The 26,073-nt window shown below is 39.9% G+C and overlaps 1 protein-coding gene across 4 annotated transcripts in view; it reads left to right on the top strand.

The window, feature by feature from the left end:
- Positions 1–26,073, top strand: part of EPB41L4A (erythrocyte membrane protein band 4.1 like 4A) — a 237,804-nt gene that overhangs the window by 121,107 nt on the left and 90,624 nt on the right. For all 4 annotated transcript variants that reach the window (XM_002919171.4, XM_034656612.1, XM_034656611.1 and 1 more), the window contains exons 3-9: positions 3,615–3,666; positions 9,227–9,305; positions 18,371–18,468; positions 19,608–19,728; positions 22,411–22,498; positions 24,717–24,805; positions 25,400–25,463. In XM_002919171.4, coding sequence (XP_002919217.1) covers positions 3,615–3,666; positions 9,227–9,305; positions 18,371–18,468; positions 19,608–19,728; positions 22,411–22,498; positions 24,717–24,805; positions 25,400–25,463 — 591 coding nt within the window. The remainder of the gene's footprint in view (positions 1–3,614; positions 3,667–9,226; positions 9,306–18,370; positions 18,469–19,607; positions 19,729–22,410; positions 22,499–24,716; positions 24,806–25,399; positions 25,464–26,073) is intronic.

Genomic DNA, 26,073 nt, shown 5'->3' with positions numbered 1-26,073 from the left:
GGACAGGGTCTGACCCAACAGAGAAAGAACCTGTACTGCGGCTATTCCATAAATGTTGAATGAATTATATCCCAGGTTTAGAGCTTAGATACATTCTGGATGTGGCCCTTAAAACTGGGGTATTGTGTTAGGACACCTGGGTGGCTCAGTCGTTAAGCGTTTGCCTTCGGCTCAGGTCATGATCCTGGGGTCCTGGGATCGAGTCCCACATTGGGCTCCCTGCTCAGCAGAGAGTCTGCCTCTCCCTCTGCCCCTCCCCCAGCTCCTGCTCGCACTCTCTTGCTATCGAATAATTAACTAATTTAAAAAAGAAACTGCAGGATTGTGTTCATTGGCAAATTCTTGTGCCCTTTTTACTTTTTGGTTGTGGGGTAGCTGCCTGATGTGTTTCGTGGTGATCACACATGTGCTGTGTTTGATTGCTTGCTGACGATGAGGGGTGACAAGGGCCATCATAGTATGGCTGCTTGGTTCCAAGGTTCTTTCTTTCCCTTGGTTGAGTGTAAGTGGGTTTTACATTTTAAGATGTTAGCTTATGAAACCTGGTGGCTCATGTTTATTATTTATGTTCTGGGGCATTTATCATTGTCTGACCTCTGTAACCCCTGGTTTCCATTTGGATCAAATGAGGTTTGTGCGTGGTGAGTGGTGCATTGATGCTTAGCATATCTAATGTGCAGTGAGCTGATTGAACAGCCTTTGACTGTCCTGACTCCCTTTTTGGCTGCAGAATTGTAATTTCTAAGTCATCTCAGGATCTTTATTATACTTTTTCACTGCACAAATCTGCTTGCTCTCAAGGAAAGAGATTTATTTTAAAATTATATAGATTATCATTAATGGGAAAATCTCCCCATGTTAACTGGTCTTTATTCCATTTAGTTAAAAGCTTCCTGGTGTTCATTTATTTATTTATTTCCTAAGTGCTCCACACCCAGTTGTGGAGACCAACATGGGGCCTGAACTCACGACCCTGAGATCAAGACCTGAGTGGAGATTGAGAACCGGGACACCTAAACCAACTGAAACACCCAGGCACCTGCCTTGGGTTTTTTTTTTTTTTTAATGACTTAAAAACATTCTGGAGGCAAAGCAAAACAAAAAATGAATTGGTTTAAAGAATCCGCAGAGTTTGTTTTCTAGGGATGATGATGTTAGAAGGAGAGAGGAGGAAGCTCTTTTCCAATTTCTGTTTCCTTTTAGTTTCAAGTTGAGATTAGACAGAGAGTAGTAAGACCCGGGGCCCATTCCATACCCTCCTTTCATGTCTGAAGCACTTGGTAAGGCTTCATGTGTAGGTGCGATGTAAAGGCTGAAAGTAAGGCCTAATACTACGTGCACCTTGACCTCTGGAAGAGCCTGTAATGGCCAGTAACCCTCCAGACCCTCAGCTGGCTGACACCTTGCTTTTAGCCTTGGAGCAAAGAAACCAGCTGATCTACAGAACTTGGGAGATAATAAATAGGCAGCAGTGGAAACCCGACGCAAGTGTTTATGCTTATTTGTGTGTGTTCTCCTTGGTTTTAACTGGGAATAGTCAGACCTTTTTACTGAACATAAATGGCAAGACACATTCCATCCACTTTTTTCCATGTCCTAGGAAGTATCCATTGCTTTATATACTTAGAGGGAAAGGGTCTGTTCTGTGTCCAATACACAGCTTAACATTTGGATTGATTTTACTCTATTTGGATGAATTAGTGTTTTTTTAGGATCCATTATTTTTTTCTTTTTTACTTCTATGATTTCTAAGATTTTATTTATTTGTCAGAGAGAAAGAGAGCACAAGCACCGGGAGCGGCAGGCAGAGGGCGAAGCAGACTCCCCGCTGAGCAGGGAGCCTGATGGGGACTCAATCCCAGGACCCTGGATCGTGCCCTGAGCTGAAGACAGGTGCTTAACTGACTGAGCCACCCAGGCGTCCCCCTAGGGTCCATTAGTTTCACACCAGAACCACGTCTTTAATCCCTGTGGGCTCTGAAAGCACTTCCCAGATGACAGCCTGTGCTTCAAATACCTCTGTTGTAAAAGTGAGAGACTCTGCGCCTTGAAACAGTGAGAAGTGTAAGAACCAGAATAAGGAACATTGCATTATCGGATACTTTACCTTTTCAAAAAGTTGAAAAATGGAAATTGTTGTATGAATGGCAAATAGCAAAGATGACGTATACAGGGAGAGTTCAGTAATGTTACAAAATCTTATGATATGATTGTGATGTACATTTAGTGTGAATAATCATTGTATAGTTAGGACTAAGCGGTAAGGGGATTGATTGTGTAAGTTATTGTAATTACACTGTATACTCACAGCTGTTGTACAACAGAGCACATACTTCTGCCCTCGTGAAGGGGCAAGGAAAGGGGAGCTGGGCAGGAAGATTCTCTCGGACTCTTCCTCGACCTTCGATTCCTGACCCAGACGTGTCAGGGGAGTGTGGATGTTTTCACCATAGCAGACACAAGGGTGCTGAGAATAAAGTGGCTCAAGGTGGGCCAGCTCCTACTCCCTGCTGTGAGAATTGCCCCTTCTTCATTTAGGAATATGTGAAAATGGAAACTGTTAAGTTTGGCCCTTGGGATCTCCAGCCCTTGACCCACAAGGCACTGGAATCCGTTCCACTTTGCACTTCAGTGGAATCCCCGATGCCCCCCTCTGTGCTCCATTGTTTCTCCCTTGCTCTTCCCCCAGAAGGAGGAACAGGGCTGAAGGATTACTGTTCCTTTTGTGTGTGTGTGCGTGTGTGTGCGTGTGATTTTATTTCACAAAGGTAAGATGTAAAGGAAGTCTTCTCCCCAGGGCCAAAAATTCTCCATTACTGTCTGAAGTTCTGTTCCTTAGAGATTCACTTGAATTCATAAGCAAGTACCTTAGACTGGCTAAAGACGTTTAATAAGAATGACGCTCAGACTTTAATAATAATGATCACTAGCAGTGCTGCATATGTGGTATGAACCAGGGACAAGTCTAAAGACTTTGCAGGAATTCATGTATTAATCCACATAGTAAGTCTATGAGGAAGGTTTGGAGAAGCCCAGTAATTTATTCCAAGTTCCATGGTGATGACGAGGGAACAGTCAATACTGAATCCTACTGGGTCTGCTCTGGGACTCTGACCCTCAGCCACTGCACCGAGTTGCCTTTTGTGGGTACTTAGTGAGGGTTTGTCTTAATATGCTTTCTTCCTAATGTCTAGCAGTGCCACCTGTAAGGGATAGGATAAGAAATGATGAGGGTGAGGGTGTTTGAGGAGGAGAAATGACTGTGGGCACTTGTGATGCGAACTTTGGAAACAGATGTGGGGAGTACTCTATGCAGCCATCATTTTCTTGCTCATCAGCATCTCGATGTTACTGACCTTACAATCAGTATGAGAACTTCACCAAGAACCTACAACAACTGTTGCTCTTCTCTGCTTCTCTCTGAATATCAGCATCATTTTTCCTTTAGTGTTCTATCTGCAGAAAGCTCTTACATATATTTTCTGTGTACATGTGATAAGTTAAATATTTATTATTTAGATGCTGTTTAAAATAACACCTTGCAAATATTCTTTAAGTGAAGGCCAATGAAAAACAACTAATTTCTATAATTACCCTTTCTTCCCCCCTCACAGTATTGGCTGGATCCTGCAAAAACCCTTGCCGAACACAAAGAACTGATCAACAGTACGTATTTAATGTTAATTTTGTTAAGAAGTGCCTTGAAAATGATATAATGCCCATGATTAGTTGGGTGCAGAAATACGCTTTAGTACTCCAGGGATGAGTACTAGTACTCAAGTACCAGAATATGGAAATGGGTGTTTTGTGCATTGCCAGACTTTCCTCTAAACTCTGATTAAATTTTGTTAATAAAGGCTCTAAGTGGTGGGTCTTAATATTGAATTTTGCTTGGGGTATGCTTGCCTTTGACTTGTCAATGATTTTAAAAATTTTCTTGTCTTTAAAATTTCACCTTAAAAAGAAAAGCCAGAGAGGCATTGATTTGGGGGGGAAAAAAAAAAAGACATCTGACCTTCTAAAGAGCTTGAGTTTCTTGGGTTAAGGAGTGGTTTTGTCATTCACACTATTATTTGCTGGGTCGGTAATAAGGAGTGCCCTTGTGTCCTGAAAGATTTCTATGGCTTCAGAAAGGACCCATCTATTTTTAGGGAATCCCTTTTGGTTTTACGAATATGAGTCTTACTAGGTAACTGAGAGTATAATTAAGGTTATATCCTATAACTGTAATTTCCATAACCCAGGTTTTTATTTATAGAATTATATGCATGCATGCACATGCATGCGACCCTTAAGTATGCAAAAGAGTAGTTTTTAAAAATTATCTTTTTAAAAATAAGATAAAATATATCACACAAAATGTACCATGTTAACCATTTTTGAGTGGCATTAAATACATTCATGGTGCAACTATTACCACTATTTCCAAAGTTTTCTCACCATCCCGAAGTGAAGCTCTGTACTCATTAAACCACGTAGTAGATTCTTCGGGCCTTCATTGCCCCCATTCTGAATCTGTACTTCACATGTTTATTGGCTTATTCCCTGTGGTAAAATTGGTCACCTCACAAACCCCACGGGCAGGAATGTAGCTGTGCTTCAGAAAGCAGCGGGAAACTAGGAACCGCAAAACTATCAGGAACTCAGAGATACTGTTCCTCTGAATGTCACCATCATTTTTGTTTCTCTCTGTTTATCCATGTCTGTGGGGAAACCTCTAGCCACAAGCAGAGGTTGACTGGCGGTCTCTGAGCGGGAGGCCCCAGTTCTACAGGAGGGTGGATCTGACCAGCCCAGGGTGAGTCAGTGGCTCACCTCAGTCTGCTCAGCTATGTCTGGGCTTCTTCAAGTTACATAAACATAGCTGCTAGGGGGTCAGCCTTCTGGAAAGACTGGGTGACGGTTTCAGAAATGGGTTTGTGGCTGGCCTGTGGGGGTGAGAAAGAACCCTCAAAGAATATACCTTAGATATCACTAAGGCTGTCTACTCAGCCTACACAGGAGTTAAGTTCTAATTCATAAGGGGTTCATGACTTGCCTTGGGTGAGAAGTTGGTAGCAGAGGGATGACCAGAGCCCTGGCCTTCTGATTTCTAGTACATCTTTATTTCTAGTATTCTTCCTGAGTGAGCAAGCTGCCTACTAAAAGCTTAGGGGGGAGGGATGAGGGTACATGGAATTGGGTATGAATGCAGGTAACTTCTGTGAGGTATCTACATATAAATGGTAGGAGCTCCAATTTAAAAAGTTTCATCCCTCAGGATCTAGAAATCTGTACTTTTCCCAAAAATTCAGGTAGAATAATATAGTAAGTCTATCCTATCCATTTGAACCAAGTACTTAAAAAAATACCAATTTAAAAATTAGAAAAATGTCAGGAATGATTATTTTAAAACAAACTCACAGGATTTTTATTTAAAAAGTTGAGATTTCTATCTGAGTGATGAAGAAAAATATAAATTATTTTATTTATGGTGCATTATTAGTGGTCCTAAGCACATTTGAAGTATTTATTTCTTTATATGGTATGAAATAATCTGTTTAACTATCTGTAATCTATAATGAAACTGCTTTTTAATCCTAAATAAATGTCATCCTGTCAAAAATTTGATGTACACTAAGAATAAAATGATGATATTGAGGGAAGATGATGTAACTAAAGAAAACATAATCTTTATATTTCACCTCATGAAATAATTTGATAATTAATGAAGGAAAATGGCTCTCGCATCTCAAGCAGATTAGTCAGAAAGAATATCTGTAAAAATGATGGAGTATTTGCCAGTCACCAGGATTCTTATAGGTGGGTCTTGATTTATTTCTCCTTGAGCTCATGGAGGACTTACTATCTATTAAAGGCCTTGAAATTTGTCCTCACAAAAGGTATACTAGAGGGTTTCTGGTTTTTGGCTTCTGTATTTTTTTTGCTAAAGTGAAACAAGATTAACTTATTAAAGGTAGAGTCTGTTGAAAGATACACATTCAAGATAATAATTTAGGAATGTGCTTTATCAGCACCTGATATTTATTTATAGTGTCTCAGAACAGGAAGCCAAAAAGTATCCGATCAGACGTATCCTTGCTCGAGAATGTCCGTTTCCATAGCCTTAGATGGGTCTGTAGGACAGTGATGTAGGTGAAAGTGCTTACTCTGAAGGTATAATTCTTTTCTCTGAGAGGCTATATGGAATGGTGGCCAGAAAGTACCGAACTCCAGGTATTAGCAAACTTGGTTCTCAACCTTGTGATCTTAAGCAAATTACTTACCTCCTTGGAGATTGACCTGCCTTTTCTGTGTTACCAGGTGATTGTTCAGAATCACATGTTTATGAAATATTTTTATACATTATTAAATGTAGTCAAATGGTAGTGATGCCTTATATTTAGAACACAAACCATTTTATATGCAAGTGGGAAATAGAGGACTGATTTGGGCCAAAAGTCCTTAAAGGGAATTTGCCAAAGCTGACTGTTTTTAATTGAGTATTTTTCAAACTTTTGCTTAATGCTCATCGCTAAACCCATTTGGAATGGCTAGGCTTGGTCAGTAGGGTGTAATCTGTCACGTTGCTGAGAATGAAAGCAACTCTGGAATCCGGACAAGGCCTTCTTCCTTTGTACACTGTCTTCACAGCATCTGTGCTCTTCCCGGCCCCTAGATCCCAGCCCCGCGGCTGCGGGCACAGGCGCACCCATCTGCTCAGCGACACAGAGCTTGATTGAGAGAGACAGATCAGCAGACCGTGGACTTCCTGGCTCTTCTAAATATTTAATAGTCTGTGCCTCCCTGACATCTGTGTTCAGGGGTAAATGTGTATTTGTCAGAAATAGAAACACCCTGATTAAGTAATCATAGAAATCAAACGTATGGAATCAACTCTAATGATAAGTTATAACAAAGTTGTTTGAAATTCAGTTTTTAAAAAAGCTCTAGCTTAAGGAATGCCTGGTCCAGGGAGGCACAGCTGAGGGGAGAGGGGCAGGGCCCTGGTGTCACCTGTCTACTGCATGCCAGGCACAGGGCTTCGGGGTTCCACAGACATAGCATATGTGTGTCATAATCACGATAAATTATAACGTGGTTTGTGTGTTAGAAATGCATTATGGCTTTATGGCCTGTTCTACTTAATTTGCTTTCCCCAACTTCTGAACTTGTTCCTTTTTTTACTCAGTGAAAATGAAAATAGAAAGACGAGGGTTACTTTGTGTCAGTTACACACTATCAGAGACTTGGGATCACAATATGTGAGTGGAAATATTTAACTGAGGTATATACTTCACATCTTTTGTGTGTGTGTGGGGGGAGCTTTTGTTGAAGAAAAAATTAGAAGTTATGACCATTGATTAATATACCAGGTAAGAAATCCATTTTAAAACAAGTTCAATGTAAGATCTAGTTACCACACTGCTCCGAGGTTCTGGAAGAAGTGGAGGTTAGATCCGCACCCTCTCAAATAGAAATATTTCCAGTAAGAGTATGATAGATGGGGTTAGCGCCCAAGGGGCTTGCGTCCTCTTGCACAATATGAATGTTTACTTATTTTAGGTTTCCCCATGTAAGTACAATTCCAGGCTTTATTACATATATATTTGGTATTTGTAAATGTCGTTCTTCTGTATGTAGTAAATAACTGAGGTGAGAAATATCTTCTTAAATATACAAGAGCACATTCTTAGAAAAGTTTAGGAATTATACAAATAGTGCCTAGGATACACTGTATCACAGCCTGCTTCTTCCTCTCCCACTCCCCCTGCTTGTGTTCCCTCTCTCGCTGGCTGTCTCTCCGTCAAATAAATAAATAAAATCTTAAGAAAAAAAAAAAGTTCTTAGTATAATTTTTTAAACAACTTTATTGAGGAGGTTCCTGAGTGGCACAGGTGGTTAAGTGTCAGACTCTTGGTTTCGGCTCAGGTCGTGATCTTGGGGTCATGAGATCAAGCCCTATTTTGGGCTCCACACTCAGCACGAGGTCTGCTTGAGGCTCTCTCTTCCTCTCGCTCTGTCTCTCCCCTCTGCATGAGCTCTCTCTCTCAAATAAGTAAACCTTTTTTAAAAAACAACAAAAAACTTTACTGAGATACCTTTGACATATACAAATCATATAAAGATGCAGAGCTGATGTTTCAGTATATGTGTACAGTGTGAAAAGATCACCGCTCTCAAGTTAAATAACTCATCTGTCATCTCTGCATAGTTGAGTGTGTGTGTGTATGTGTGTGTAGGTGGAGAGTGAGAAGATTTAAGATCTATCTTAGCAAATTTCAAGTATACAACACAGTATCATTAACTATAGTCACCATGCTGTACATTAGATCCTCAGAACTCATTCATTCATCTTGCATAACTGACACTGTAACCTTTGGCTAACATTCTCCCTCCCACTTCCCTCACCATTCTACCCTCTGCATCTATGTATGTGACTATTTTAGATTCCACATATAAGTGAGATCAGGCAGTGTGTGTTTTTTTGTGCATCTAGATTATTTCACTTTGCATAACGTTCTCCAGGTTCATCCATGTCATCTCAAATGGGAAGATTTCCTTCTTTATTTATGGCTGAATAATATTCTATTGTGTGAGTTATATGTGATATATATACATATATTCCATTAGTTCACTGATGGATGCTTGGGTTCCTTCTGTATCTTGGCTATTGTGATTAATGCTGCAATGAACATGGGAGTACAGATTTATCCTTGAGATCCTGATTTATCCTTTGGATAAATATCCAGCAGCGGGATGGCTGGATCATATGGTAGTTCTATTTTTAATTTTTTGAGGGTTTCCATACTGTTTTCCATAATGGCCGAACCAATTTATGTTCCTAACAACGTATACAAGGGTTCCCTTTTGTCCATATCCTCACCAACACTTTTGTCTTATTACTAATAGCTATTCTTAAAGATGTCAGGTGTTATCTCACGGTTTTGATTTGCATTTCCCCGATGATTAGTGATATTGAGTATCTTTTCATGTGTCCGTCGGACATTTATGTGTCTTCTTTGGAAAAATGTCTCTTCTAGTCCTTTGCCCATTTTTAAATCGGGTTGTTTGTTTTATGCTATCGAGTTGTAGGAGTTCCTCATATATTTTGGATATTAACCCCTTCTCCAATATATAGTTTACAGATATTTTTGGTGAGTGTAATTTTTAGTAATTGTATAGTATTACACTTCTACTTTGACTAATTTATAATATGAAATTTAATTTCTATTTCTTATTTTAGCTGGACCTCCATATACTTTGTATTTTGGTATTAAATTCTATGCTGAAGATCCATGTAAGCTTAAAGAAGAAATAACCAGGTATAGTATTGACTTTGCTTTTGAACAATGCATGTATAGCATATACGAAAGGCTTTATTTAATACAAATTGGGGTCAAACATTTAGATGGGTGTCTACCTCGTTTTGTAATGCATCTCCACTGGGAATTAAATTTAAGCTAGAATTGAGTGAGGCAGGTCAGTGACTGATCATAGATGTGTGTGAACAATGGCATGGGCCCGGGTGACATGATGATAGATTTTGCATCTGCTGTGATGGGATATTTCTGTATCATTATTGTGAAGGCTGCATTCAGCCTTCGTAGTCCTGTGAAGGTAGCCGTTTGAACTGCGTGGAGGAAGGATATTTTAATGCTCAGTTTGCATATGTAAATACCAATTTGAAGAGGCAGTTATTGCTCTTTAATTGGTTATAGCTTAAATGTCAGTTGTCCAGGGCTTTCATTTACCTCTATAGGAAATGAAAAGATATTTGCCTTTAGTATAAGGGAGAGAAAAAAAAAAAAAACAACCTTTTTCAATGTATTCCTTCACCTTTGTCATCAAATACTTTATTTCATTTAAGGCACAGTTCCCAATTGGTATTGATTATATTGTGAAAAGAGTCCGTGCCAACATTTGAAAGTGGCTTATACAGAGCAGGCAGTAGTGTTAGGTTTTCACTTAATTCAACTTGTGACCTGACAGCACGTGGTAGCAAACAAAAGCATTTTCCCTGACTTAACTCTAAGCGGTCAGTTTTCCCAGTGAACTCCTATCATTGGCTCAAGTAAAGCCGAATGCATTATTGCAAACATTGGAAACCATGTCTTTGATAACTAAGGCAGTCTGTGGTTTTGTTCCTGTTCTACCCTTTGATCTTTTTCCTTCGACTCTTTTGTCTCTTTTGTCTCGATTCTGGACTGCACACAGAAGAGTGAGGAGAGAGGAGGCTCAGTGGACCCTTCTGTTCCTCTCTGGAGTGCTATAATTAGCCTCACTTTTAGAACCCCTCTGAGCTGCCTTCACGTCTTCCATTGCCACCTTTCTCCTGACCTCCCAGGCTGTCCCAGGAGGCTTTCCAGGAGCACACCCTATGGAGGAAGGGCTGTTGTGTCGGGAAGAAGTTAAGGAGAGGGGTCATGTTTACATTAGAGCTTTATGAATAGTCTTTTCAGTTGAGGGATTTCTGAGTTGTGAGCTCATGGGGAAACTGAGTCCGCGTGGTTAAAAAAAGCCCCACGTATCTATAACTCATTAGGAAATTGCAAGGAAACATTTTATGAAAATACAAGGAAAGTTCTTCATTTTGAGGTTGTCAGTAACCTGTGTGCCTCACATTCCTCAGCTGTAAAATTGGAGACACGCCTGTCCTGTCAGGTTTTGTAAGCATCGAAGGGTGTACTACTAACAATGTTAACCTTGTGTCACCTGTTGTGTTTGGGTCAGTAAGTGCTTGACACTATTTCATCCTCTCCTTGCTCTGGCAGTTCAGTACAGTTACATCTTGGATGAGGGTTAGGTTCCAAATGATACTCAATTAATTGTTAATAGGGTGGGAAATGAGTGTTTTATTTTTTTAATATCTTTTAATAATAATATATTTTTATTATGTTAGTCACCGTACGGTACATCCCCAGTTTTTGATGTAAAGTTCCATGATTCATTACTTGCATATAACAGCCAGTGCACCATGTAATATGTGCCCTCCTCAATACCCGTCACCAGTCTGTACCATTACCTCCAACCCCCCGAAGCCCTCAGTTTGTTTCCCAGAGTCCATAGTCTCTCATGCTTCATTCCCCCTTCTGTTTACCCCCCCTTCTTCTTCCCTTTCTTCTCCTACCGATCATCCTAGTTCTTATGTTCCATAAATGAGAGAAATCATATGATAATTGTCTTTCTCTGCTTGACTTATTTCACTTAGCATAATCTCCTCCGGTCATGTCCATGTTGCTGCAAATGTGTAATTGTTCTTTTTGATGGCTGAGTAATATTCCATTGTATATATGGACCACAGCTTCTTAATCCAGTCATCTGTTGAAGGATCTCGGCTCCTTCCACGATTTAGCTATTGTGGACAATGCTGCTATGAACATTGGGGTGCATATGGCCCTTCTCTTAACTACGTCTGTATCTTTGGGGTAAATAGCCAGTAGTGCAATGACTGGGTCATAGGNTATGAACATTGGGGTGCATATGGCCCTTCTCTTAACTACGTCTGTATCTTTGGGGTAAATAGCCAGTAAGTTCAATTTTTAACTTTTCAAGGGACCTCCACACTGTTTTCCAGAGTGTTTTATAATGCATTATTTTAAATCTGTTCACCAAATATTAATGAACAGAATTTTCCCTTCAGAATCCACGACCAGCTCGCTAACAGAATACGTAGATTTGTGTGTGATGTACAGCCTCACAGCATGTTCATTGTAACCTGCTTTTCCTCAAATATTAGACCAGATCGTGTAGTTAAGAACTAGATTACATTGTTGACTTCCAGCTAGTGGCCATGATCTATAATAATTTATTTTTGTTGCCCAAAACATACAGTTGAATTTAGGTAAGTTAAATACGCATTCAATATGATATCACTAAATACTTATTTTTAGTGTGTCCTGAAGATAAAGTCATTAATTTGCATGAATATGTTAATTTAAATGGGTAGGCATAATGAACCTTAGAAAGGGAGCCAATTACATGAGATAATTTTGGCAACAGCAGAAACTAAAACCAAAACCCCAAATCTCCCAATATATGCTCTTAAAGGAAAAGTATATTTAGGCCAGCATTTGCAAGTTGAACGTTTATCTTGCTTCAGTTCTTTGGAAAATTGTTCTGTCCTACACAGTATTGGCTCTTGGGTGGTTCATAAGTTTTTATATGAAACGTAATGCTATGGTAAACATGCTTATGTCTGTTCTTCCATATATGTAGTTTTTTGATAATCATACTGTTTCATACGTATTGTGCAGACTCTTTCACCATCTAACCCACCTGTTTTACTCCTGTGTAGTATTCCATAATTTATTTAACCATGCCCTCGGGGATGGCTCTCTAGTTTGTTTCCTTTTTTTAAATTACAGATACGGTAGCCGTGCATCTTCTCAAGTATGTATATAATCATACCGGATGCAGGATTCCAGAAGGGTGTTGTATTTAGGAAAAAATACTAGAGGTGAATGCGATACACAGGAAAATAAGGTTCCAGACCATGAAAAAATGGAAGTGAATACAATCATATCAACTTGGAGTAGTCACTAAGTGCTCTAAAAAGTTGTCTGAAATAAACAAGATTGGGAGAGTGTGAGGAGAATTCCTCCTTTAGGATTCATGTATCCTGACCTGTACCTTTTATAGAACATTCCTGATGTTTCAGCCAGCTTCTTTGTAAACATTTTTAAGATAGGAAACCATACTGCCTGGCAAAACGATAGGAAATTCAATGAGAAATCCCTGCAGCTTCTCTCCTCAGTACCAGATTTTCTTTCTGGGTCTGTGCAGAATAAATCTAATGTGTCTTCTCTTTGCCAGCCCTTTAAATAATCTGTGTCCTCGTAGTATCTGTTAAACTTATTTTTAGTTCTGATTCAAAATGTTACAACAGGCTTCCACATATTCTGGGTCACTTGTAGCTCTGTATCCTCTGCACACTTGATAAGCGTGGCACACATATTGGTTAAGAAGACAGGCTTCAGAAGGGTGCCTGCGTGGCTCAGTCGGTTAAGCATCCCACTCTTGATTTTGGCTCAGGTCATGATCTCAGGATCCTGGGATTGAGCCCTGTGTTGGACTCCCTACTCACCAGGAAGTCTCTCCCTCTCCCTCTGCTCCTTCTCCTGTTCACTCTCTTTCCCTCTCTCTCTCTGGAATAAATAAATAAATCTTAAAAAAAAAAAAAAAAAGACAGACTTTAGAGTCAGGCTGTTTGTGTCCTTGCTCGAGCACTCACTAGGTGTGTAAATTTGAAAAAACTATGTAAACTTTTAAAGTCTCAGTTTTCTCATTTATAAAAAGAAGTTAATTATTTTTTTCCACAAAGATGATGAGGGCAAGGGGGAAAAAAAGATGATGAGAGAAATATATAAGATAATACATGCCAAGTACTGACTGTAACATGAAAATATAAGTGTCAGTAGATGGTAGGAGTATGTAAAGTAAAATTAATAAGTATTTAATGTTTTCAAGTTATTAATTCAAAAATAGGGAGGAAAAGACCAGCTTGGAGCCCTGAGATGGGTCTTCTAGTTTAAAGTCAATCTACGAATCACAACTTTTTGGGTGTAGTTGTTCATTTAATTATAAATTCTCCTACAACTGTCCTCTTGCCTGCATTTCTTGAATTTGCCTACTTTCTTGAGTGAGAATTCACTCACTCACCTACCTTCATTTAATAACTACCTCGAGCATTGTGCTCCAGTGCTTGGAGTACTAAGGTGACCAAAGGGAGGGTTTCAGTCCTCCAGAAAGAGAGGACAGAGAGACTGCCCATTCTGTGGACACTGTCCTATCTGTGATGTCATTGAAATCTTTCTGAACTTTGAAGGATCTAAGAACACTTTCCAAAAAAGAATATTCCAAATGGCTTGTTCATAATGGGTACTTCTTAGTTTCTAAAAATAGGTATTTGCTTTTTATTTTGTTTTGTCATGTTTTACAGTATTTTGGGGGGTGACTGACCTTAAGCTTATCAATTATTTTTTTAATCTTATTATTTTAATAAGTTAACCCCTGTTTTTCACTTTGTGAAGATTAGCTCGTTTTAGCTTCTTTACCAGCTGAGTGACCTGCAGTTACGTGTTTACTTCCGGAGTCCCCTCTCTCCTTCTGTAAGTGAAGATAGTGGCTCTCAGTACAATAGAGTTGAGACAAGGGTCACATTCCAGGATAGATGCAAGAGAAATTTGGGAACTTTAAAGGACTATACAGATGTAAGCTGATATTATTGCTATTCCTGTATTTTAATAATTCGTTTTAAGCTTTTCAGGAGAAAGTGTTATTCCTGTTTTTGTCATGTTTTCTTGAGAATTAGTGTGTGCTTGCTCTACTGTTTTTCTCCTTAAGCTGTACACACCATTTCCCTCTGTCCCTCACATTGAAGCTTTCTCTAAAATGATTGGGCTCCTATCACATGCGAGGTTCCCTCTGGGTAGGAGGCAGAAAACAGTCCCGCCTTCTGTGTAGGCAGCTACTCTCCTCTTAGCTTCTCCACTGTCAGATTCAGCGAGCAGTAAAGTCCAACTTCTGCTTGTCCCCACATTGCGCAGTTTCCTCACCAGGGGCTCAGGGCACTGGAAGGTACATTTCAGGTGTGTTGGCATCAGCGAGTCTCTGGCCCCGGAATCTCAGAGAACCTTCTGTTTGGGCTCTGGAAAGAACGGGGTCTCTCTGCCCCGTCTCTCAGCAGACCTCCTTTGCCACTCGTCTTGCCTCTGATACTTGTTAAATTGTTAGGGATGCTCAACAGCTTCTTCATTCTTGGTGTCAAGTCAGCTCTTTTCGGTGAACATCAGATAAATGAGCATTTCCTTTTCCTCCAGTAGGGTTGCAATATAACCAGGGTCACACTATAATTGATCGTCCAAACCCTGACACTTTGGAGAATGACGAGGAGAGTTGTTAATACTTAGGCATGTGTAATAGTCATAAGCAAGAACCGTCCTAGGCAAACTGGGATGTAGGTTCCCCCTAAGTAAAACCAGAGATAAACAAGGGCTCAAGCATCCAATCATAGCCTTAATCAGAATGACTGAGGGAAAGACTCAACAACTCTAAATCTGTGATTTAAATAAAATACTAAATTTTGCCCTAAGTCCCGTAAAATGGACAAAATAAGTTATATACAGTTAAAAATAAGCCCTAACATAATGATAAAGTATTTGTTTAGTATATGAAAATATGATTTTATTGTATCATAAATTTGTCATATAAAAAAAACGAATATGCTTGTGATAAAGATTAATCAAATTCTTAACTAAAAATAGTCTACTTGTCTTGATTTTAGTGGATTTTTTTTTTTTTTAAATGCAGAGACTTAAAGATCTTTGGTATCTTTAAAAGGCAGGCTGTCCAGGGAAGTTTGAACAGATTCCTTTTTTCTTTTTCTTTGTGAATTTCTCAAAGACAGCAAAGAATGTTCAGTTTTTTCCATTTCAGCCATCTGTCTCCCTGCTCATTTATATATCCATCCAATTCAACAACTATTTATTGAGCATTTACTATGTGCCGGACCTATATACTGAGACTACAATCCCTGATGGGATAGGGTCCCTGTTTCTTTGTATCTGTTTGTCTTTCTCTTTGTTTCAGCTTGTCTTTGTTTTTTCTTCTCCCTCTGTTTTTCTTTGCCTTTGCCTTTGAAGCAAACTCTTGTGGGATCAGGTCTCTCTGTTTCTGTATTTGGCAAGCGATTTGACTGTTCAGTCAGATGTTATAAAAGTCTTAATAGAGCAAGACAAATATGCATCTGTGACCCATTTCCTAAAAAAAAAAAATACACTTCAGGAAAAGAAATTCCAACTTAACAATAGAGAAAGAGAGTGTAGCTAAATATAAGTTTCCAACAAGCAGTAGTAATTCTAGCAAAATGTCTCTTCAGTTTATAAGCTTTTGCATTTACATTCTGCCGATAATGCTTTACTCTACTCTTCAAGAGGAGGACAGATGATTATAAAAAAGTGGATTTGATATCCAAGATGAACATTTGGGGCATGTTAAGTAGGGCTAGAAGAGTAAATGCAAGTTAGGTCGTGGGAGTAGTCATTGGTTAATGGCAAGAGATTGGGCTCAGGAAGTAAAAAGTCTTACAAGCTTCTTCTTTTTCTTTTCTTTCTTTCTCCTGCCCCCCCCCCAATTTTTGGAGTTTATTTTACACTTGGTGCAAGGCACACGTTTACAGGGTGTCAGGAAGGCTTGAGTGTGATCTGGGGTTCTTTCAACTTACTTTTTGGTGCTTTGCTACAGAAAAACCCAGCTCCTGCTTGCTGCAGCCTAGTCTACAGGGAAGGAAGGGAGGATCTCTGATGCGCTTAGCGTCTCCTGAAGACTGGGGGCTGGTGGTGGCCACTCAGCGCTGGGGCCCGGGGTTGGCTTTCCCAGGCTGGTCACTAGGCTGCTTCCTCACAGCTTCCAGAGCCAAGTCACAGATGAGCGTGCCACTAAAGGCTTGGGGGAGATTCCGAGTGTTCCGGGGACTCCAGTGGTGTAGCCATGAACGGGAGAGTGGACTCCCCTTAAAAGTAGCTTGTCCACCGGCGACCCCGGTCGGCGTGGGGGAGACCAGGGTGGTGAGGGGTGGATTTCCCAGGATGCCCTGAACTTTGCAGGAGCTGTTAACTGGAAGTGGAAAGCGGAGCTGGTAATAGTTGCAGGTGGCCGCGAGCAAGCCGCTGGAGGGGAGGCTGCCGTGCTGTTACTTGTGGGTTGGAGGAAACCTGGAAGGTGACCCCTCGAGGGCCTCTGCGCAGGTGGCTCTAGGCCATGGAGCCCATTTGCAGAGGAGGCCAGGGAAGCCGCTCCATGACCGAGCTGCACACACCACAAGCTCTCTTAGGGATCTGAACTTTATTCTGAAAGTAAAGTGAAGTTTTTTAAGGTTTTGTCTGTTTGTCAAAGGAGTGACATGATCCTGTGTTTCTCTTTAGGATTTCATTTACTGCTTGGGAAGGTTGTTTGGAAGGGAGATAAGTATGAATGATGGGAGAACACTGGAGGTTTTAGAAATCCAGGGCTAGTGAGCTGGGCTAGGAGATGGAGAGCAGTGTGCGGATTCCAAAAGATAACAGATGCAGTGATTGGATGTGGGGGCCGGGGGTTACACATTATTGGTAGGTTTCTCTCACTTGGATATCTGGAGACTGTTGCTATTTACTGAAATGGGCAGTGGGGAAACAGTGTGTTGCCTAGATTATCTCTTAAGCTTGTGGATATAATCAAACTTGGTATCAGTCTTCTAGAAATAATAATAAGTAGCATATAACATTTGGTTTTTCTTACTATGGGCTTTGGTTGTAAGCATTTAGAGAAGAGAAGCTTATTAAAGCTGATTTTTATAATTCATTTCCTTTGCCCTTTTTCTGCCCTTCCCAGTGACATCAAGAGTTGGCTTCCAAAGAAAGAGAAACCACAATGACAGCCTGGTGCATGCGTGTGTGTGTGTGCGTGTGTGTGTGTGTGTGTGTGTGTGTGTATAGGTGATGGCAGCCGAGGACCGTGTTGATGGTTCACTGTGTTGGTTCATAAACCTCCGGCCCAGGCTGAAAGACTGAATGGGGGCAGGGGAGGGGAAGCTAGCCCAAGTTACATGGCATCCTGATTAAGAGGTTCTAGGGTCAGACTGCCTCTGTTCCAGTTCTGGCTCTGCTGCTTAACTAGTTGTGACATCTTGGACAAGTTACTTCATCTCTTTGTGTCTGTTAGAGTCTTCATTCTGCAAAATGGAGATGATAATAGTACTGACCTTATTTTAAAGTCTTACGTAAGTTATTGCCTGTAAAACACTTGGAATGAGTTATTATATTTACGATGTTTAGAGCAGTGGATGGCGCTGTTATAAGAGGGTTTTTTTTTCCAGCAAATGGAATGAGCAAAGCCATGGATAATGGGCATGAGAATTGATGGAATTGTGCTATGATGACCTTTCTGTCCTGTATCCATGATTTTAGACCCTGTAGGTAACACATCATATGGGTTAGGTCCTTAAGATTTGTTCCTCCCAGTAAGGCCATGTCATAGTCGTTGTGACAGTGGCAGTAATGAGAATCTGGAGAAGAGCTTTATAAATAGTATCGTCCACATTAACCAGACACTTCCCTGTCCCAGTTCTGCAGGTGAGGAGATGGGCTGTGGGAGAGGGTCAGCAGCTGCCCAGGTGAGTACCAGAGCTGGGAGGCAGTCCAGCCAGTCTAACTTGAGAGCCTGCACTTTTTAGCCACGACCCTATGTTGCTTATGTAGATTGTGTTTAAATAGTTCCTGTTCACCCAGCAGCTCGCTCACTAATGGACAGAAGTGGCTTTATTTTCATTAAAGGTGATTGATTGTTGCCGTGATTATCAGAGTCTGGGTAGTGTAAGATACCATTAATCTCTTTTTTTCCCTTTCTCCTGTAGATACCAGTTTTTCTTGCAGGTGAAGCAAGATGTCCTTCAGGGCCGGCTGCCCTGCCCTGTCAACATTGCTGCTCAGCTGGGAGCATATGCCATCCAGTGTACGTTCCGCTTCAGCTAACTGAGAAAAAAACGAATTTTTCTTTTTAAGCAAGTTTATGTACTAAAATTCTTCTTATCAAATGACATTTTCCTAAAAAAATTTTAGTCAGAATTCCAGTTTTAATCTGTGTCTTTTCAGAAGACGTAAAAGTGAAACCAGTTACCTATCCTGTGTAATAGGTCACGTTGGGGTTTTAGTCACAGGAGTGGCATTGATCCTTGATTAAGTGGAAGGTCTGAAAATCCCTTCCATTCTACATCCCACCTAGTTTGTTGATCCCCCCAAGCTGTTATGTCTCGGAGATCACATTGCTCTCAGCCAGCTGTTGTGGACATTCCACGTGGTCAGATGACAATGCCAGTTCAGGGGTGGCCCTTTGGCGCTTCATCTGTTGGCATCAATATGGCAACCTTGTGGGGCAGCTCCAGGTTGCATTGTCATTTTGGAGGCTGAGGATGTTCCCACTCATAAATATTGAGCCCTTTCTAGAAATCAAGCTCGGTATGGGGGCAGTGAGACAGTATGCTCCTTGCCTTTGTGGCACTCGCAGACCGGAAGTAGTCTAGAAAAGGTACCTGGGAAGAATGTCACATAGATGAACTGGGTTGGACTTGGAAGGTGGATTAACATAGGGAGGAAAATTTTAATAAATATAATATAATGAGCTTTCTGGTTTCATTTTGCTTTTTTTTTGTGTAAACCAATGTACAGCATTTTGTTAAATATCCATGACCACTGTTTGGGGCAAATAGATTTTGAATTATATGCTCTATCTCTTGGTGTCATTTTCTGAGAGGATATGTTGGCATCCTGGTTGTTTTTGCCTCTAGCATTTCTAATATATGTACTCTAAATTCTGTTTACAACATGTTATTTCATACAGTCTGGTAAAAATAATTGAAATGAAAATGATGATAGTTATAGTCTTTCAGAAAGGAAAAATATAGAACTTATGTTTTTAAGACAAAATTTTATTTATACCATTCATATATGCTTATCAGAATTTTTTACTAAAATTAGTTATGTATGAATTTATTAATAAGGCTTTGAAGAAAATGTTTTGTCATGATAGGAGTATTTTAAAATATTTTTAGGAATAGTTTTCTAAAATGCAAAAAAATGCAATTTCTTTTGTAGCTGAGCTCGGAGATTATGACCCATATAAGCATACTACAGGCTATGTGTCAGAGTACCGGTTTGTTCCTGATCAGAAGGAAGAACTTGAAGAAGCCATAGAAAGGATTCATAAAACTTTAATGTAAGAATCACTTTTTTTTAGCTATAATCAACATGTGAATTGGGGATCAACAAGATCCCCAAAACTTCATTGTATTTAAGTTTATACTGTTTAACCAACATCTCCCTGGTAACCCATCCCCCCAAGTCCCTGCTAACCACCATTCTGTGTCTCTGTTCTTATGAAGTTGGCTTTTTTAGGTTTCACCTCAAGTGATATCATAGTGTTTGTGTATCTCTGTCTTATTTCACTTACGGTAATGCCCTCAAGGACCATCAATATACTTGAGAGTTGTTAAGAGAGTAGATCTTAAATGATCTGACCACAAAAAAGAAATGGTAATTATGTGACAGCATGAAGGTGTTAGCTAACCCTATGGTGGTAGTCATTTAGCAATATAGAAGTGTATCAAATCAACATATCGTATACCTTAAAATTACACAATGTTGTATGTCAATTGTATCTCAAAGCTAGAAGAAAAAATCATGTCTTATGTTGCATCATCTATCAACTATCATCTTATGCTATTGGCAGTCCTAAGAAAAGTTTCTAGAATGATAAATTCTTCACCTGTGCCTTGAACATTCTAGTATTTTTTTAAGTTTTTTTCTGCTTATAACACTAAAATGCTCATAGAAAACCCAAACAATTTAAAAAATGTAAAGGAGAGAATAAATCCCAATACCTACAGTCAATATATTTTTGATTAACGGCCTTTTGGACCCCTCTCTATGCATAAATTCCCAAAGAGAAAATTTATTTTGTGTAGATTTATGTATGTATGATTTTATGGAAGTGAAATCATTCTGTATATATTGTATTTTGCAGTTTTCTATTTTTTCAGTCACCAGTACCTTATGAAATTTATTCTTCTAGCTATAAATATATTTTATAACCACAAAAGCCTTAATGTAGTCTGTATTTGGTCTGTCTTAAGTACGTAAATTCTTCACAGTTATAAGCACAGCCCTGTTCAGTCTATAGCAATGAATGTGAAAATCATGATGACACCAGTGTGGAGCCTTGGAGGATATTATGTTAACACCACATGCACTTCTGAGAATAGACACACTCCCCTAGTAGGATTTTCAATTAATGGCCTGCAGCACTGAAGTTATAATTTAATTATAGTTATTTTGGTTAAATCCTCTATACTGATTAACTTTGCTTTATTGACTCTTATGTAACATTCGCTCTTGAATTTGCTTGGTTTCAGATCTATTATAGTTAAGGAAAAAAAATGTAGAATTAATCTGGTCAACAAAAAATGTTTGCCTAAAGGATCTGTTCCAGCGAGTAGCAGAAGTCAGTTGCTGAATTGCAACCAGAGGAGCCAGGCTTCCCACCTTGTATTAGCATGCACCAGAACGCTCTCCGGCCTGAGTATAGAGTCCTTTCTTTTAAGGTTTCGCTGAACTGGATGCTTAGAGAGTGCCTGTTATACCATTACGAAGGGCAGTATGTTTGGTATATTCGGAGAATACTAATTCTAGGAGTTTCAGAGTACAGTTACATTTTTGAAATTATCAAGGAGCTTTGGGTAAAGGGCCTACATGTTTTACATGATGGTGTTGACAGTGTGACTATTATTTCAAAGAGAATAAAGCTTGATCAAGATTTGGTAACTTTCTTGTGTCTAATTTGTAATGAACACGCTTCATAGATTTCAAAATTAGGGTATAGTGCTGGGTTTTCCAGGGTATGATGGTGGAAACATGGGATGCATCAAAGTAGGATTTAGTAGTTAAAAGAAATTCATAGCTCTTTTTATTAACAAATAAAAAATTTCTATCTTTCTCTGTTGCACACACACGCACACATGCACACGCACACACACACACACACACAGTCCCACTCATCCATGGAGAGTCCTGGCAGATGCTCACACTTGTTAGGAATGAATACCATTTATGAATATTATCACCATGAAGATTTTGGGATGATTTCTATACTTTGTATTAAGAAAATAATAAGTATTTTTATTATTTAGAAATATTAACATATTTTCAAACTATATATGTGCTCAGGAGATACTCTTGAGACCGCAGCTAGGTGTCGGGGAGCCCCTTCTCTTCTCCCTACCCGCTACTACTCTGACTTCTTTTTCTCCTGATGGAGAGCTGCTGGTATGTGGAGACATGGTACACTTTGTAAAGGATGTACTTTTTATTTTATTTATTTATTTATTTATTTTAAAGATTTTATTTATTTAGTTGACAGAGACAGCCAGTGAGAGAGGGAACACAAGCAGGGGGAGTGGGAGAGGAAGAAGCAGGCTCACAGCAGAGGAGCCTGATGTGGGGCTCGATCCCAGAACTCCAGGAGCCGAAGGCAGACGCAGACGCTTAACGACTGAGCCACCCAGGCGCCCCCAAGGATGTACTTTTTAATTCGAGTGCTTATATTCTCAATCTCTAGGGGTTTCTGAAACAGAACTTTTGATATATGCTGAGACATTGGGATTGGCTATACTGAGCAAAAACAGATTTGGTAAATGAAATTAGCTTAATTCAAGTATCAGCTCAGAGTGTAACATTTTGTCACCATGAAGGCAAAGGACTTCTTGAAATACAAAGACTTAAGTTTGCATTAGCACAAAGGCTTATTTGTTTTCCCAGTGAATAGAGTGAAGATGGCTTACAGTCCCTACAAGTGCAGTAGCTATTAGTAAAGTGAGGCTTTTTGTTTTTATGCTTGGTGTAGGGGTCAGGCTCCTTCTGAGGCAGAGCTGAATTACTTGAGGACTGCCAAATCGCTGGAGATGTATGGCGTGGACCTCCATCCTGTCTATGTGAGTAACATTTAATTAACACATGATATTTTAAGCTGATGACATTTTTCTTAAAAAGTCACCAAAACTCCCAGAGGAAAGCCGCAGTCCTGTTGTTTAGCAAGCAGATGATACTTTTTCATCTGTGTTTTTCGAACACAAAGAATCTCTTGCACGGATTCAACCCTAATGAGTTTTGCTTAAAAGTCTGTGATTATGTTTCCATGTGTAGAAAACAATTAACTGGGCTTGAAAACACAATCTGGATAACAGCTCCATAGGGCTTAGCTAAACGTCAAAACCATTTAAAACTGGTCTATAATTGATCGTATTAGACAGAAAACAGGAGGATTTTCCAAAAAGAGATTTTATGGCTGAAAAACATTCATGAAATCACTTTCCAGAAAAGTGGGCTTTGGGCACCAGCACAGGTGCGGCTGTTGGTGGTTCCGTGTGGGACATGCAGGCTCTTAGATATTAGGGGCACTGCCTACTACAGTTATTGCCACTGCACTAATAGAAGTATTTTCACAGGGATTCTTCTTTAGTAGCTGATGAATGAAAGCTCGCTGAATACAGTCAGTGAACAGTTACACCGAATCCGTGTTAAGTGTTCTGGGTCCATGTCTTCACCTTGAAGCCACTTCTCTCAATTGATAATTCTTTGCCAGTGAGGTTGAAATATCATTGCCTTTCATTTTATAAGAGTTTAGTTAGCAGTAGTCAAATTCGATGATTTGAGAGAATGAGCCGGGTGCCTTGTTCTTCACACAAAAGCAATTGCTCAAGATGGTATATAGACAATGTCAATTAAATTATGGAATGTGATTTTTAAGGAGCCCTGATAAAACTTACAGTAATGCAAATAACTCATTCATGTATTCATTTCTCAGTATGTCTTTTGCACAGCAGAGTTCCCTAAAACAAGAAATCATCTCACTATTTCGTAAAGAGTCGGAAGCATCCCTGGGTGTACTGTTAGTGTGGCAATAGGTACGTGTTTTAGGGGGAAGTAGTGGTTCCCGGATATTTTAGCTTCCAGTCTCATGACATCATTAAATGCTCTATATTACTGTCATGTGAGAACACCTCTAAAACTCTGTGGAATAGTTACTGTTTTCCTTTCTAGCCACATTAACCTTGTCAGGCTTTTAGTTTTTTAAGGGAACGCGTTTTATAGGAAATGTGTAAAGAGAGAATCTTCTGCAAAATGCATCTGCATTTGTGTAATGTTTACCCTAATTACAAACACTTTTGTGGATGGTAGGAATGTATAACAAATGAACTGGATTCATTAGAATCTTGGATACATTCCTTTAAGATTGAATTTTTAGAACTGAAAGTGGGCAACAGCTGGTGTTCTCCCAAAACACATCAGTTGTCTTATGTTCCTTGGGAATATGATTTTGCAGGCTGTGATTTGACCTTAGAGCAGAAATAAAATTCGTACAGACATGTGTCTGTCCTTCATACCCACTTTGTTTGTGACTTTTTCATTTCAGAATCTCATTTTCTTAATTAGGATTTATCATTGCCTGGAAATTAAGGGGTCTTCAGTCTTTACCAGAAAAGATGGTATTTTTAACCTTTTTGAGTAGTCTTAAAGTCACAAATGGAAATAGGAAGAAACATGATAGAAACGTCAGAAAGTCCAAATGTGTGCCTGAAGGCAGCTGCCTGAACTTCCTGGGGAAGTGTGGTGGTGTAAACCCGGCTTCCTGATTATCTACGACCGAGAATAAGATCAAGATGAACCTTGGGAAGGAACTCTCGATAGAAGCCAGGGGTTCTCAATCCTTGGCTGCACAGGAGATCACCTGGAGTATTTCTGTGTTTTGGACACCTGGGCCCCTTCAGTACAGATTCTGATTTAGCTGGTTTTGGTAGCACCTGGGCACGAGCAGAGCGAGCTGCACGGGTGATGCTAGCTCAAGTGCAGCAGCGGGTGAACGACCCTGTCGATGCCGTGTGGGCTGAGTTGGTCAGTGGTCTGATTCGTAGCCCAGGTTCTTTGGATGAACTGCAGTTACAAGTATGAATACAGTAAGAAAACTTCTCAGTAAAAATTTGAAAAAAAACGAATCATACTATCATAGCTCACTAGCTCTCTATGCTGATGTTTTTGAAAACTAGCCCCAGTATTAATGCAACATTTCATGTTTGTATGGCCAACTACAGTTTGACAAAGGGCTTTGACATGAATAAATTCATAGTTGTAGGTATATGCTTATTTTTGCAGGGAGAAAACAAATCTGAGTATTTCTTAGGATTAACTCCAGTTGGTGTTGTTGTCTACAAGAATAAAAAACAAGTGGGGAAGTATTTCTGGTAAGTATAACTCGAGGGCAGAGTTGGTGTTAAAATTATACACTGTATGTGCTCGGCTTATGGGGCTGCTTTGTCAGTGAAAAGAAAACAGGTACATTTCCAGTGGTTGATAAATAAATGAGTGAAACTGGGTATATGTTTTCTCCCCGTGCATCTTAGTATGTATTTTCTTTGTAAATTTTAGGTACTGTGATTCTGGACTCTCTTGTCCATGCAAATTGTGTGTACTAGGGTTTCCTACCCATTCCAGTGTGCTGGTGGGCTGTGGGCCCAGGACTCCTCTGAGTTCTAATGCTCAGTGGGAGAGGAGTTGAGAAAGACTGTAGCCCTGGCTGTGTCTGGGAAGGCAGCACTGGCCGAGGGTCTGCTCCAAGCTGGTCTGTGTCTGCTGGAGAAGCACAGGAGAATGAGAGTGGAGTTTTGTTCAGGAAGAGATCCAGAGGAAATGACCTGTAGGGAACTCTCAACAGGGACTGTAGCAGTATAGAAAGGAGCTGCTATAAGCCAGTCTTTTCCCACTGGAAACTTCTCTGAATGGCTGAAGGATTAATTCTTACAAACTATACCACCACCACTGTCTGCTTTGTTTTTTAGGCCGAGGATTACAAAGGTTCACTTCAAGGAGACACAGTTTGAACTCAGAGTACTGGGAAAAGATGTAAGTTTTTGTTGAGTGCTCAGCTTAACTGAGACGGGAAGTCTTGTCTGTTCGTGGATAACTTAAAAGACATTGTGAAGTAAAACTGCTGTGTTTCTCCAGCCGCAGCCACATGCAACCAGGTTAATTGACTCACGTGTACAACTTCTTCTCAAGGAAGGGAAAAGGGAAGTGAGTAAAAATGAATGAGTTGGTTATGGAGAAATGTCATTTTAGTTTTAGCAAAGAGAGAAAAAAAAACCCTTTCTAGGGCACAAGAGGGAATAGGAGGTGATTATCATTATTAGAGTAATTTGCTTAAAAGTACTATCTATGAAGGTAGGATTCATATCCTCAGAAGGGTGCAGCCTGCATATAGGATAAAGAATGTCCTAATTTTGTCCCAAAGTAAATTAAACGGCCTGTAGGGAGTCACACTTCTATTCTCTCCCTAGTTGAGCGAGGTAGATAAACGGGATGGGAAATTCTGGAGGCTTTCAAAGGAGCGTGTAAGACAAGGGTGCAAAAATACTGACCTTCTCCCCTACAACTTGGCAGTGTCCTCCAGGATTGTTTAGGTAATGGGCACAGTATTTGTCAGAACCTGGAGGTGCTTTCATGCCTTGACAGG

The sequence above is a fragment of the Ailuropoda melanoleuca genome, chromosome 3, assembly GCF_002007445.2.
Source record: "Ailuropoda melanoleuca isolate Jingjing chromosome 3, ASM200744v2, whole genome shotgun sequence".
In the NCBI taxonomy this organism is placed as follows: domain Eukaryota; kingdom Metazoa; phylum Chordata; class Mammalia; order Carnivora; family Ursidae; genus Ailuropoda; species Ailuropoda melanoleuca.
This window is presented reverse-complemented; position numbering and strand designations above follow the sequence as displayed.